The 15,674-nt window shown below is 35.3% G+C and overlaps 1 protein-coding gene across 1 annotated transcript; it reads right to left on the minus strand.

Moving 5' to 3' along the window:
* Positions 1-2,874: 2,874 nt before the first annotated feature.
* On the minus strand, positions 2,875-7,512 carry LOC132163878 (peptidyl-prolyl cis-trans isomerase FKBP62-like). Its single transcript, XM_059574259.1, has 13 exons — positions 7,094-7,512; positions 6,923-7,009; positions 5,387-5,647; positions 5,208-5,282; positions 5,042-5,122; positions 4,764-4,958; positions 4,579-4,671; positions 4,314-4,489; positions 4,093-4,215; positions 3,832-3,978; positions 3,612-3,739; positions 3,287-3,407; positions 2,875-3,194 (listed from the first exon to the last, which is right to left on the minus strand). The coding sequence occupies exons 1-13, from the start codon at positions 7,275-7,277 to the stop codon at positions 3,180-3,182; spliced, it is 1,686 nt and encodes a 561-aa protein (XP_059430242.1). The 5' UTR covers positions 7,278-7,512; the 3' UTR covers positions 2,875-3,179.
* Between the last annotated feature and the right edge of the window lie 8,162 nt (positions 7,513-15,674).

The raw sequence follows: 15,674 nt of genomic DNA on the forward strand, positions 1-15,674 counted from the left end.
GGATGTTTCGCAAGTAAATTCCATCATCTTTCACTATCCAAATACAATCGCATTTATTAGACCGAATGCAATCGCATCTATAAGCAAGCCAATACGGCGCCGTCCAAAACACTTGGACATCTACCTTATTAACCCTGGCGCACCAGTAAAGAGTTGTCTCCAACGAGTTTGGTGTGAAACTCCAAGAGAATTCATCCCCAAACACAACATCGTGCATACCCATATCATGATTGTCTTGGGACATGCAATCAACGGACAACGTATATGTACCGCTCACATTATTAACAACGTGGATATCCCATGTTTGGGACAAACATATCAAATTTAAGGATGCCAAAACAAGAAAGAAGATCATTAAGCCATTGTGAGTTGTCATTGCTTTAGCTTCTCTTGTGATGCTACAAGTGATGGACTATAATTGCATCTATAAAGGGTATTTATGCAACAAAATTTAGGGTATATTTGGGTATACGTTTGAGGGGATTGGAAATGCGTTTAATACTTAAAAAATCTGATTAAAGAAAAAAGTACCCATTTGGTAAAAAGAATTTAAAGCGCTTTTAAAGGTCCAAAAAACTTAAAATCAGCCAAAACACATCTTTGGCAAAAGCTTAAAAATGAAGCTTTTGTCAAAAAGTGTTTTTTATTTAAAAACTCTATTTTTCAAATACAATCTCACAAATGCTCTTAGTGATTGTGGTTGTTGGAAAAATCTTTCTTGTTTTGAAGGTTAGTTTATTTTTATTTTTATTTTCTTTTTAAAAAGTTAATTAATTTTTAGTATTTAAAATTGAGTGGGACATGTAGCGTGGTATGAATTGTTGGATGAAAGTTGGACGGCCAAGATGAATAAATAGAGAATCTCCAATTTCCCGTCCAATGGAAGGGATCCAGATCCTTGTGTGATTGGTTGGTGAGATTGATGGGATTTCCTTTTTTTTAGTTCCATAGGACGCATAAGCAATTTGTTGGTGAGATTGATGGGATTTCCTTTTTTTTAGTTCCACCATATGAGTACTTTTTTAATGCTCCCCTCAAGTTATAGGACACATAAGCAATTTGTTGGTGAGATTGATGGGATTTCCTTTTTTTTTAGTTCCACCATATGAGTACTTTTTTAATGCTCCCCTCAAGTTATAGGACACATAAGCAATTTGTTTGGTTCAATGGTTTGAAAAATAACAATTTCAAAATATAGGTAATGAAAACTTGATTTTTAAAAACGCAAAACAAATTATTAATCTATATAGGAAAACAATCTAATAGCTAGAGAGGTTGTTATACAATTGTAGCATGACATGTCATTCCCTTTTCCTGAGTTTGCCCTATGTTAAATTTTAACAAGGCTAAGTAGAATTTATTAAGTAGCCCTGATAATTTTTATTGGCTGAAATTTTTTTGTTTATTTTTTTTGCATAGAATTCTATATTTGATTGTTATAAGTAAATAATAAATGTTCATTATGCAACTATTTGTCTTGTTGGAATCCCCTGGCTTGGTAAATGTTCATTATGCTTCTCACCATCACGATGGCCATTGTTGAAATGCAAAGGTTTATTACATAATGGAGTTGCTACCAAATGTGGGAAAATGAAGTAAATGCACGGCTAAGTTAAGATTTTATGTAGCACCCCAGATTTTAATTTTCGATTTAAGATATCTTAACTTGATATTAAAGTTAGGTTGATTTGTATGTTAGACACAATAATAACGTTTGAGGAATTTAAGAAATTATATGAATATTAATAGAAATAAATGAAGGCTGGAATGCGAACATAATTAGTGAAAGTTGTGTGGAGTGAAATCTAATTTTAGAAGTTAAAACCTTTGAGGCAAGTTTAGAATCAAGATAAGTTATAGGTCAAAATCAAAATTAAGAAAAAAAAGTATAGAAAATATCTTAGGACCCCTACTATTTTATTAATAATGATAAGTACTAAATATTGCATATTTGACCTACTTAATTTGCATCCGTTAATCATTTAATTGTATTATAATCTAACGTTTTGTATTAATTTTGTAATTTTAATGTTTTATAGATTGCTAAGAAAAAATTACGGATTTAAGGTGAAAAATGCAAAGTTTAAAAGAAAGCCATCAATGAAAGGGATCAAGCACACCATACTACCGCTCGAGCATAGCTCACCATACTACCGCTCGAGCATAGCTCTCACGCCGATTTTTGAGAAAGAAACCTTAGAAAGACCTATAAAAAGAAAAAGAAAGGGGCTGGAGACATCAATTCCTTTTCTTACATGAGATTCATAAGATGGGTTTCTATTAAAAGAAATGCAACATGCACTTTTTAGTGTTTACTTCCAAGTTCGTAACAGTGAAATAAAAAGTTAATGATGATCCATTCAAAACTTAATAGTAATTTTCACTACCATGTCAAAAACTGTAAAACATGCACTTAAAAGTAAACATTTAAAAATGCATGTAACAATTTATCTTCTAGTAAAGCAAAATGATATATATACTTCTAAGTACTTACTCCTTGATGTGAACACTAAAAATTACTATTAAATTTCGAACGAATTAATCTCTATATTTCTCATCAATAGAGATTTTCTATTGATTTACAACCCCTGATTTTCATAACACATCATAGAGCAAAATCCCTTAGGAGTATTCATTTGAAAGAATATGTAAAATGGGGTTCGAGAGTAATTTCTTTCTTAAGAAGACCACAGCATCCAGAGGTTTGCTTCTCTATGACAGACAAACTAGACATTGGTAAATCAAGGTGCTGATTGCTAAATAACTGCAACCACCACCAAGATGGACAATAGCTCTTCTAAAGATACAGGAAACGAGAAAACCATTCTTTCTTTTTTTTTAGTGATAGGAATCCTTGTTTTGGGGGGAAGAAGAAACACAAAAAAGATTATGACCCTACTAGATATTAAGAAGACATCAAAACGGTCACATGTAAAACCATTTGGTTTTCACAAATTTCTTCTATTGATAACAGTTCACAGTTAAAGCATTTATGTCAATAATTCCCAGCAGAGAAAAAGCATTTGAACTTCTCCATGCCAAGAGAAAGAAGTCCTACAAGTGAAAGGAAAACAGAGTAGCAGACCCCGAAAATTAGGCATTTACTCTTATTTTCACGGAAGTTAAAATCCATGTTGCAATCCCCTTATGCCTTGCTCTATATTCATAGGCTCAGCTTCCTAAGCTTCTGCGATCTGCATATCAGAGACAAGTCATATTTAAGTAACAAAGCTAATTCCAAAATACTCATCACAGTTAGTCCCAAGAAGGGGTAGAATTTACTTACTTTTGATTCATGAGGCTCCAGCTTAGTCAGCTTGGCAAACATGTTGCCATAAAACTTGGCTTGCTTCTTATTATATTCCTTGACCTTCTCCTTCAAGGTCTTGTACTCGAGCTTCACATCCCTGTTTCAACATAACAAAAGAAACATATTAGCCAGATAATTGAAGTTAATATCAATTTTGCTCCCTGGTTTTGTATCTTAGTCTTAAGCTATCATGTACAAGGAATCAACCTTTGAATGAGACCTATTCATATTAGGAATTTTGGTTATTTCAGGAAGAGAAAACTAAAGGCTATACACTAACTAGTCAAGAGATTGCATGTACCTATTGTCAGGGTCGATTTCAAGAGCTTTCTTGATATCAAACTCAGCTAAATCCAAGTCAGTTAGCTGAATATATGCCTGAGCCCTTCTGTAAAGAGCCTTAACATTTCTACTCTCAAGCTCTAACACCTGCATATTCACAAGCAATCAAGTCATAAACGTAAATAGCCTAAAAGACAAGCCACAAACAGCAACAAAACGTTGAACCAAAATCTATTAACCTTGGTGCATAATTTTTCAGCCTGCTTGTAGTCTTTTAACTTCAACTTGCAAGCTGCATTGTTCAGATTGCAAGCAACCTTCACTGCCTTGGCCTGCTTTTTCTCCTCCTCACCAAAGGAAGTATCGTATTCAATGTACTTCACCGCCTACACAAATGAAAGACAATATTACCAAGGGGCATAACACAAAAAGGGAACATTGAAGCGAGTAAATTGCTTGGGGTCCTTTGTCGCATTCCTCATTCCATATACCCCATGTACCTTCTCATATCTCTTGGAAGCCCTTTCATATTTACCAGCCTTGAACAATACATTTCCTTCCTCCTTCTTTTTAGCAGCAGCTTCAATTTTCTCCGGAGTGTTCATATCCCATGATTCCTTCTCCTGCAGAAACCATTAGAAAAAATTTGAATTCAAGACCCAAAAACATAATTGAACGAATTATCTATACAACTAAATAGAGACCTGTGCTATGAACTAACCTTGTCAAAAGATACCAGCTCAGCCTCATAGGACACAGTGGAGTTAGGAGGAACCACAGCCAACTCCTGCTGGGACTCAGAGGAGCCAAAAGCATATTCCGGTGCAATAGTCAATAGTGCTACCTCACCCTTCTTCATTGTCATCACAGCTCTATCAACCCCATCAATAACTTGCTCTGACCGACAAAATCAGTCCACAAGTCAGTCAACACACAACAAAATCAAACAAAACTTATGACCAACAAAGGGTTACTCCAGTACTTACCATCATCTGTCTTGAACTCAAGCAGCTCGTCTCCATCATCATGACCTTTCTTAAAAAATACTGTACCATCTTGCAGTTTACCAATCAATTTCACTGCCAGTGCAAATAAAGGAACTTGTCAGGAACTGGACAGACTATCGTAGGTAAAATTTTACATTCTTATTTCTAAAAATTCTAACACTAACATCTGACAACAGCTCCATCACTTGGACGCTCATAACCCTCTCCTTCTTTCAAGATCTTCTTAATAACTTTCTTGTCATCAGTAACTTCTGATACAATATTCCATGATACCAACTCCAGCGTTATCTGTAGTGTTGCATTTGGTGGTACTGCACCTTCATCACCAGAAGCTGGCTTACCCTTTTCCCCAAATGCATCTGCAACCAGAAGCCAATAAAATAAGAAAAACTGCACTCAAACACCTGGCTCCAAACGACCAGACATCAAGGATACAACTTACATTGTGGCTTCACTGTGAGAAGCACTTTTTCCCCTTTTTTCATTGTTTTAACAGCCTTGGACAACGCAGGGCAGAAATGACCTGTTCAAAAGTAGATTGCATTAAATAGGTAAGGCCAACATTCATCCCGAAGTATCATTGTTTCATAAAAATACAAAGAACATACCCTCTTTGACAGTGAATTCTACTCCATCCGATTTTCCAATGAGTGTTCCATCCTCAAGGCAAGCTTCGTACTTAACTGCAATCACAGAAACAAGGATTATCAGTTACAGCGATATCATTCAAACAGCAAAACAATAGAATAGTTTCTAAAAAGAAAAACACATAAACACTACAACATACCGAAGACTTCATCGAGGTCCTTTGGATTCTCCCACTTCTCTCCTTCCTTTAGAATCTTCTTAAATATTCCACCATCCTTGCATATGTCCTTGACACTAGTCCACGACAGCAAATCAACATCAAATTGCAAAGTGGCACTTGGAGGAATGGTTGGAGAAGAGCCAGATTCACCATAAGCCAGCTCAGGAGGAATGGTGAAAAGTGCATTTTCTCCTTTCTTCATAGTTTTGATACCCTGGTCCCATCCTTTAATTACTTGTCCTGCAACCACATCAGAAAAGCATGTCAAACAAGTATCACTTCACCTTAAATCTCTCATCTTCAACAAGAAGCCAACATTATGATGTTTTGAAGATAAGGAAATGACAATGGCTGAGCTTAGCAATAGGTTTCTCAAATTGTTTTTCCTTTGGGCGGGAGCCTTGAACATTCCTCAAGTTTCTACTATGCCTCAATTTGTGGAATTGTGTTCTTTTTATCTTTAAAGGGGTGTGTGTCTTTGTATACTTCCTGTGTACTAGGGTTGCACCCCTCGAAGCTTTCTAATGAATACTTATTTATCAAAAAAAAAAAAAGAACTTGTGTTTATACCTCCTTCAACAGACATTGTGCTTTGCATTTCCCCTTTCTAATCTTAGTTGCATCCTACAAATTGTTTACCTCCCTTCGTATCTGAAATATCTCTAGTGTTGATAATTTTTTGGTTACTGAACATTTTACCTTCCTGATAATGAGTGTATCAGGAGCTATATCCTTTGTTGTCTCTCATCTTGGTCTTTCGCTCTGGTTTGCATCCACCTTGATGCAAATTAATTTTAAGAAATGCTTTTAATTTGCTTTACAGCTTACTTGACTGCTGCCTAGGAAGATTGCCCCCTCCGATTAGGTCTTTGTTTGATTCAGTTCTTGGTCATAATTAACTTTAATTCCCATCAGATACATGTAAATTGTGTTGGAAATTAATTATAAGGTAACTCTATGTGGACCCGTAGAGGTTGGACACTATAAAAGCACGATTAAAAAAAAAGCCTCGAAGCATACTCATTTCCCCTTGAATTCCATCTACTCCGAATGTAGTTAATGCAATTGGGAGGTTGAGGGCATGGGAGGTTTTATTCCCCTTGTGGGCAATAAAACCAAAGGGGAATAAAACCTCCCATGCCCTCAACCTCCCAATTGATGCATACTAGTTCCAATCAATGGCTAACTGGTACTGAGCCACAACACTACATTGACTCTCCATAAACCGAATTTTCACAACACATTCAACCAGACAAATGGGATTTGCATCTAAACCTCCGTTGTTAGAGATCCTCCATTAATTCTGTTACATTAAGTTCATTCCATATAGAATTTACGCAAGCATGTCCAGATAACAATAATAGATATCTCATCACATACTACTCATAAAAAAAAAAAATACATCTCATCACATACTAAACAAAACCCATCTTAGCAAGGAAGCAATTTGAAACAGTTATAGAGAACTCAATAACATGTAATAATCAATCAGAAAGGGAAAAACAAAAGGCTCACCTTGGCCGAGGGTGAACTTGAACGGCGTCCCCCTATCGCGGCTGGAATCAAACTTGGTCCCATCGAGCAGAGTGCCCGTATAATGAACTGCAAAGAATCATTTCAATAAACAGAGAACAAAAGGCAAAAGAAGAGCGAAAGATATAATGGAACGAGGATCGTGAAGAGTACCTTCGACCTCGTCGCCATTCTCGGGAGTGTCCCAGCCCTCGCCTTCCTTGAGAAGCTTCTTCTTCAAGCCCTGCTTGCCGATCTCCTTCTCCTCGCCGACCTTGAGAATGGGGCCCTCGTCCGGCACATCCAGGTCGTCGTTCATCATCTCCTCCGGCGGCGGCATATCGAAATCCTCCTCCATTTTCCCACGCACAAACGATAATCGAATACTCTAGAGACAGAGAGCGAAAGAAGCTATAGACTGCGAGTGACCTTTGGAAATGGGGCTTTTATAGCGTGCACAGAGAGAGAGAGAGAGAGAGCTTGGGGCTTTTTTCTAGAGTGTTCCAAAGGGTTTTAGAGAGTGACAAATGAGAAAGGGATTATTCCGATCAAGGGTCAAGATGGTTCCAGAATCCACAGAAAATCGATTATTTTTGCCTCGACTCGTGTGAGGGAAGGCGTTTTTGGCTTCTGATCGCTGCTGATTGAATCGACGGCTGAGCATTTTTACTTTTTTTGGGAGGAGGTTTGTTATTTATTTTTACTTTTTGTTGTGAACATTTATTATCATATTTCTCTTTTCTTGGTTGAGGAATGAAGAGTATTTTGGTTCCCTCTTGTTCACAACCTTTTGTTTTTTAGCCTCGGGTGGCAAGCGAAATCTTTGATAATTTTGGAAATTGGATTTAGTGTGGCATTGAATTTTGTTGTATAAAATCTAATTCTTATTAGTGTTTTGGCCTAATCTCTAAAATTATAATTTTGTAAATGGATCGTCAATCCCAATCTTAAATAAAAACAAAGTAACTTAGAAACTAAAGCTCTTTAGACACCACAATTTACTACAATTTTTTGTGAAGTTTGTGTGGATGAAGTGTGTAACACCCCAAAACTGGCATTGGATCGTTCTAGTAGGGTTATTGGCAATTCCTCCCATTCAGTTAACTAGTAACTAATTCAAGGGATTGTTCATCTAACATACTCAGTAAATATAAGCGGAATGTGAAAATGACAGATATAAGATATCTAAAAATCATAAAATATGCATGTATTGCCATTAATCATAAAATTTGAGCTAGTAATAAAAAACATTCATTCTAATCAAACCTGATATTGCAAACGAGACTCCTGGCCTCCTTCCTTTAAAAGATCATTTTAAAATAGATAACTTAACAAGCTGCAAATATTGCGCAAGTCTAAGACTTAATAAGTAAATATCACAGTTGATTATGAAATGAGTTATCGTTATATGCAGAAGTAAACATGTAATTTTCACAAGCAAATTATTTTTGCCTATGTTATTACACCCCAGAAATATAGTTTTGATTTTTGAGAAGTGTATGTATAATTCCAGCGATAATCGCCTATGAGTTTCAATGTAGCAAACTATATCATAATATGTCGTAACTATCATACATGGTCTACCCGATATATTATCTATTCTCAGCAGGGTTGACGCTGTTCCGAGGGACCTATAATACAATATCGATGCCCCCAGCTATTGCACACTACCGTCCATAACACTAGCAACCCGACCAAGCCGATCTTAGGTGGCCCACGCTACTAATAATATACATCCTGTAATGATCTGTCAATCAAACATGATTACGCCAACCATGAACAATCATTAGATCCAAGGCCAATATAAACACACGCATTTTGACCATAGAATCAAGTTTATATAGTAAGTTCATGGATATATACCGAACGTACAGGTGTACCATGTTATACTATGTATCTTATCAATCAATTATTAAGACATTTACCCAGTTGCATGAAAAATAATTATGCTCATAATATACGCGTGCTCAGTTAGCTAACATATCACACGTTTTTATGAAAAGCAGTCGTAAGTATTTACTTACCTTGTACGCTCGCTCGAATTTTCAAACATTTCAAGTCCATGCTATAACGAAACATAGTTTATCATTATGCATAGTACAAGAGAACCTATCATAAACGCATAAGGTCCTAATCGAGAAGCAAACTAGTTAAAAGGTCACAAAACCCTAATTTTACCCATTCTGAACACTGTTTGAACATTTTGGCTTTTGGTTGAACATTCGATCAGGTTGTAGAGAACGGTCGGTCAGATGCCAGACTGCATACAAAGCTTCTATCCTCAAACACTACGTAACAAATCTCATCCTAGGCTCTTAATGGGTATATGAAAACATAATGAACCATAATATCATGCAAACGTAAGAAAATTAAAGGTGTTCTAAGACGTTTAAAAACTGTTTTGCTTTTTAAAGAGAATAATCGCACAAACTCATCCTGTCACTTTAAAACTTTGTGGGAGGCATGAAAATAATGAGAACAATAAGGAAACCAACTTAATACAGATGGGTTTACCTTGAAGATGGAAACCCCTCTTCAAAATCTCCCCATTCTCTCTCTAAAATATCATCTCACTCTAGGGTTAGTGTTTCTAGTACATGGGTGAAGTTTGGGGCGAGGAATGGGTAGTATTTATAGGGGGAGGGGAGTGGCATGATCTAAAAAAGTGGGTGATGGGTTAAAATTGTTTTTCAGACTAACATCGAACATATGATATTATGCGTGAACGTTTGATATACTATTATATAGTAGTTTTAGGGTTGTAGGCCAAATGTTTGGACAATACCTAATGGTTCTTGGGTTGGTCATCGAATGTTCGAAGTGGTCCTTGGTCAAACGTTTGCAATAAAAGTTGAGGTTGAATGTTCAGTGATCCCCATAAAACATTCGGCCATAAACTAAAATTGGGTTTTGAGGTGTTTACATAAAAAGGTTTTCTTAAGAAGAGTAACACCTACATGGTTTAAAACACCTTGTAATTAATGGAACGTGATGAAATAAAATAGTTGTTTTTAATTAGTAATCTCTTTTTCGGCTTTTGACATTCAAGGCATTATAAGGTGTTTCAGGGTAATCGACCCATTACTCACTTTACAAAACAAAGTTGGAAAAATATTGATGTGGCATTTAGAAATAAGACCGGTAAATCATATACATATCGTAAGTTCAAGAATAAGCGGGACACATTGAAGAAAGATTGGATTGCTTTGAACAAATTGAAGGGAAGTAAAACTGGATTGGGATGGAATGCAGTCAAAAGAAACAATAAATGCAACAAATGAGTGGTGAAATTTAAATGTGTGTTTCTTATAACCAATTTATGTGGATTTTTTTAAAAATGAATACTACATACTTTTAGCTATTAATATGCGCATTTCGTTATGTAGGAAGTTCTTAAGGCTTCAAAATTTTGGGAAAAAGGTTTAGATAACCTTCATTTATTAGACATCATGCTCAGAGACACTGCAGCCATTGGAGAAATTTGCATGGACCCCTACTTCAGGTGTTTTACATACTAATTTTGAGATTCTCGTGGAGGTGTCATGTGACTCATCTGGTGAGCAAGCTTCTCAATACGGTCATGATGATATCGAGATACTTTGTCCTACACAACCACCTAACCACCTAATCCTACAAAGCCAACCCAAGAAAAGAGAAAGAAGTGAGTAGCTACCTTCATGCAAAATAAAGGGAAGAAAGGAAGAACGACGTTAAAGCTGATACACGAGCTCGATTGTATTAATGATGCAGTAGAGTTAATGTAATACCCCAACTTTTAAATCATTTTAAAAAGAGTTTTAACTTCCTACTCAACAAGTTAATAGCCTTCTAAATCGCCCAAAAAAAAAATCTAAAACCTTCTTTGATGGGCCCAAGCCTTTAGGGCCTTTTAGCAAGCAAAAGCCCAAGAAACCTTTTCTGGACGAGCGCTCGTCCAGAGGACCACACAAGCACTCGTCTGAACCTTACGCTACTCTCGTGAAATCGTACTCTGAACAATTTTGGCCTTTTGTGAACAGTACACGAGCGCTCGTATGAACAATACACGAACGCTTGTTAACTTTTTGTTGACCGTTGGTTTTTCCCCGCTCATGCCACTTGTAACTCTAACCCCTCTAAGCTACAGTATACGCACACTCGACCTTGTAGTACAACGAGTGCTCGATCCTTTCCTAACATTTTCCATTTTGGCCTCGGCCTCTTCTCCTATAGATACCCCACACTCCATTCGTCTCAGCCTTCAATTCTGCCTCTGGAACCTTAAGAAAACTCTGAGACTTTGTCCCTTGAGTGTGTGTGAGGATTGTGAGTAACCTTGGAGAAGAGAGAAGCACCCTTGGGAGACTTGCTTGTTGAGGTAACCCCTACACCCTCTTTGTGTTTTGTTGCTAGCTTCTTGATTTTCCATAGCTTAGTTGGTAATATCTAGAAGTTTTGAGCTTTCCAAGTGTTGTTTTTATTCTTTTAATATTACGATTTTGAAGATGTTATGATACTCATTTTCTTATAACGTTTTCGAAAAGCTTTCCACCAACCTTTTATTTTCTTTGAAGTTGCTTGACAATATGTTTTGCATTTGAATAGCCTATTTCTTAAAAAGAGGAAGAAGTGTTTTCAAAAGGCTTTAAAACAACTCCTTGATTCTTTGTGTTGTATTTTCTTGTGGTACTTGTGTTTATTTTGAGTCTAGGAAAAGAAATACCAACCCATAGCTTTAGATAGAAGCTTAGGATCCATTTTAAGGGCTTCTGGCCAAACCCTAGCTCCATGGCCGAACGCTCGCCCAGAGAATGGGTCACACGCCCCTTTAGCCCAAAATGTGGTCCAAAGGTTTTAAGCACCCCTTTTCATTAAATAGAACCTCGTAGAGTTTTCTAGTACTGCTTATAACGATGAGTCATGTTTCATTATAGCAGAGATTCGTGATGTTGGAGGACTCGAGTGAGCGAACGAGGTAAGTAAACACTTACAAACACTTTCCTTAAAAACATGGGATATGTTAGCTAACTGACCACGCATCTGATATGAGCATGTCTACTTTTTGTAATAACTTGGTAATTGTTTTAATAACTAGTTGACAAAATGTATCGTATGACATGGTACACCGGTACGTGCGGAATATTGGCCATGCGCTTACTACATAAACTTCATTCTATGGTCAAGTGTGTGTGTGTGGGCCTTGGATCTAGTAGTTTTTGTGACCGACGCAGCCATTGCCAAATGGTTGGTCATTACAGGACGTACATCATTAGTAGCATGGGTCGGATTCAGTCGGGCTGCTAGTGGTGGATGGTAGCGTACAATGGCCGGGGTACGGGTATTGTATTACAGGTCCTTCGGGATAGCGCCAACCCTACTGAGAATGAGTAATATCTTGGATAGACCATACATGAGAGTTATGATCTATAAAGCATTAGTTTTTATACATCAAAATACTTAAGCAATTACCGTCAGGAGTACACCACCCTTTATCAAACCAAACGATATTTTAAGGTGTATTAACGGAGACAACACCTCTTTTTAAGTTTACCAAGAAATGCATGTTTAATTCTTCTTAATAATAATGAGCCCATGTCATATCTAATTGTGAGATTTACTTACTAAGTCATTAGACTTACGCTATTATTACTCTTATAGGAAACCTGTTTTTAGAAGTCAAGAGTGGTGTGGTTATCACTACAGACCTTGCTTAAGAATGAACTTCATGTTGTTATCAGGTTTACTTTACATTATTGTTAGTTGCTCCATATCTTAAATTTTAAGGATTATACTTGTACTGTAATGTTTATAGATTTCTCATATTTATTTCACCTTCTTATGCATTAATTCTTATAATGCGTAGAGGGGTTGTTCCCCATTTAGCCACTAGTTGGTTAAACTGAGGTAATTGCCAGTGCCAGGCTGGCTAAGATCAGTTTTGGGGGTGTTACAGTTTAAGAGCTCACTTAGTTCGGGGAATTTAGATATCAGTATTCATAATGTCATGGAACGTGTGTGCACCTTGGATGGTGTTAAAGAGGGTTCTAATCTCCATCATGTGGCAGCTCATATTTTTCAAAATAAAGAAAAGAGAGAGATGTTTGTTGTGCTAGAAAAACCACATTTGTAGCTTATGTTTCTAAGAGATGAAGAGACATTATTGGGGGACGCCATTTCTTTGCTTGATTAGCAAGTGGATAAATTTGCAGTAAGATATTAGTTATTCTTGTTGTTGGGATTTTTGAACTACGCTTTTTTTTCTTTTTTTTTTGGACAATGTGATTTTATTTTTCTCCACTTGATGCAACTTATGTATCATTCACATGGACTATGGTGATCATATGAATAATGGTAATAATGATCATTATCATGATAAGGACGTGAATGATGATGGTAATGATGGTGAATTTTTCCATCTTGTTTTTGTTGGATGTCGTATAGTAGTAACGTAGTCATTAAACATATTGATAAACAACTTTATAGAAATTCTGAAAAAAAAATAATAATAATAATAAAATAAAAAATTGGGTACAGGTGGTTGATATGTACATTGACTAGTAATGATACTATATGTCATGATATGTTTAGAATGAAACCACATGTTTTCTTTCAATTATGTAATGTTCTACAACGTACATATGAACTTCAGCATACCAGATGTATTAGACTAGAAGAGTTAGTAGGTATATGTTTGACGACACTTTGACATGGATCATGTAATAGAATGGTTCAAGAAAGATTTCAATATTCTGATGAGACTATACATAGACATTCCATAAAGTTTTGAAAGCGCTGAACTTAATGGCAATGGATCTCATCAAACCTTCTAACCCTCCATTCAATGACGTTCCAAAAAAAAAAAAAAAAAATGGATACAAGCCGTTGTATTGGCCACAATTTAAGGTACTAATTTTCTTTTTTCGTTAATATTGCTGAATTTGTGCTTACCTTTTGTTAAAGTAATGTAATAAGTATCTAAAATTTAATAAAATGTATTTTAAGATTGCATTGGTGCCATTGGTAGAACACGTCTTAGCTATATTAGAGAGGATAAGAAAATTCCATACATTGGAAGAAAAGGAACACCAACTCAAAATGTGATGATTGCATGCAATTTTGATTTAATTTTCATGTTTATTATAGCAGGATGGAAAGGTGTGGCACATGAAATACATTTTTTTTTTTAGGAAAAATGCTAGGTTTACAAACAATTTTACAAAAAAACTTTTACAACATGATGTGGTACAATATGATTGGGGTTTTCAAAAGTTGAATTTATCTCATTTCCAATCATATTATGCCACATTATGTTGTAAAAGTTTGTTTGTAAATCTTGTTTGTAAGCCTAGCATTCTTCTTTTTTTTAGATGTTATTTGTAAACCATCTACCAACTTTCCCAAACCGCCATCAGGTGTAGTATTTTTTATTTTATTATTATTATTATTATTTTGTGAGTGAACTTTTTACCTTCTTGATTATAAAAGAATTTTGTTTATATATATAGTGTAGTTAGGTATTTTTGAAGAGAAAATGGTAAGAAAGAACCAATTTTAGTATTTGAAAGTTTAGATCACCTTGATGTTTAGATCTAATTCTTCTGTTAGCTCTATATCTACCTTACCACCTAATGTTATTATCGTGGAACATTTTTCTATTGAAGATGATAACTCTTTTAATTTTGATAAATGGAATATCTCTAAACTTTCTACGAAGGAAGTTTATACTACTTCTTGGTTAAAATCTATTTTTAAAGCTGAATATTTTATTGATAATAAAGATTTAAAACAATAACTTCTGCTATTAGAGCTTCAAAACTGTTTTCATGATAATAATTTTGACAATGAAGAACTGATTAAACCATCTGAGCAATTTAATGAAGCATAATCCAACAATAGGATGATCTCGTCCAATAATGGTAAGGTTGTTAATCTTATTAATAAAATTATACCCCCCAAATGGTATTCCAAGGTAAATATAATTGTTGCTCAAGATTATACTCTTGATGTTATTGCTTTGATTGATTCTAGTTCTGACTTAAATTGCATATAGGAAGGGTTAGTTCCTAGTAAATATTTGGAAAAATCCACTGAAAGGTTAAATTTTGCTAGTGGTAACTGTTTGCATATTAAGTATGAATTGAATGATATTCATTTATATCAGAATAATGTTTGTTTTCACATTCCCTATGTGCTTGTTAAATATATGTCTGATAAAGTTATCCTTGGTCTTCCATTTATTGCCATGCTTTATCATTTTTATGTTGATGAGCCTAGTATTTCAACTAATAAAATGGGTCAAGAAGTGAAATTTCGTTTTGCCTTCAAATTTGATATTGATGTTAATCGATTAAATATAATCACTGCTAAAACTAAACATCTCAACTTCTTAAAACAAGAAGTCAAATATAAAAAAATTGCCGAACAACTCTCTGATAAATTGTTACAATAAAAAATTTATGTTTTTAATACCTTACTAATTGATATTTTATGTTATGATCTTCCTATTGCTTTTTGGCATAGAAAAAATCATATTGTTTCTCTGCCTTATATTAAAAAAATTTCTGAGAACAAAATTCCTACTAAAGCCAGGCCTATCCAAATGAATGCTGAAACTTTATAATTTTGCCAAAAGAAATAGCTTATTTGCTTGCTAAAAATATTATTCATGAAAACAAGTCTCTTTGGTCCTGTGCTGCTTTTTATGTTATGAAAAATGCTGAACTTGAAAGAGGAACCCCTAGGTTGGTTATTAACTACAAACCTCTCAATGATGTGT

The sequence above is a fragment of the Corylus avellana genome, chromosome ca1, assembly GCF_901000735.1.
Source record: "Corylus avellana chromosome ca1, CavTom2PMs-1.0".
NCBI lineage: Eukaryota > Viridiplantae > Streptophyta > Magnoliopsida > Fagales > Betulaceae > Corylus > Corylus avellana.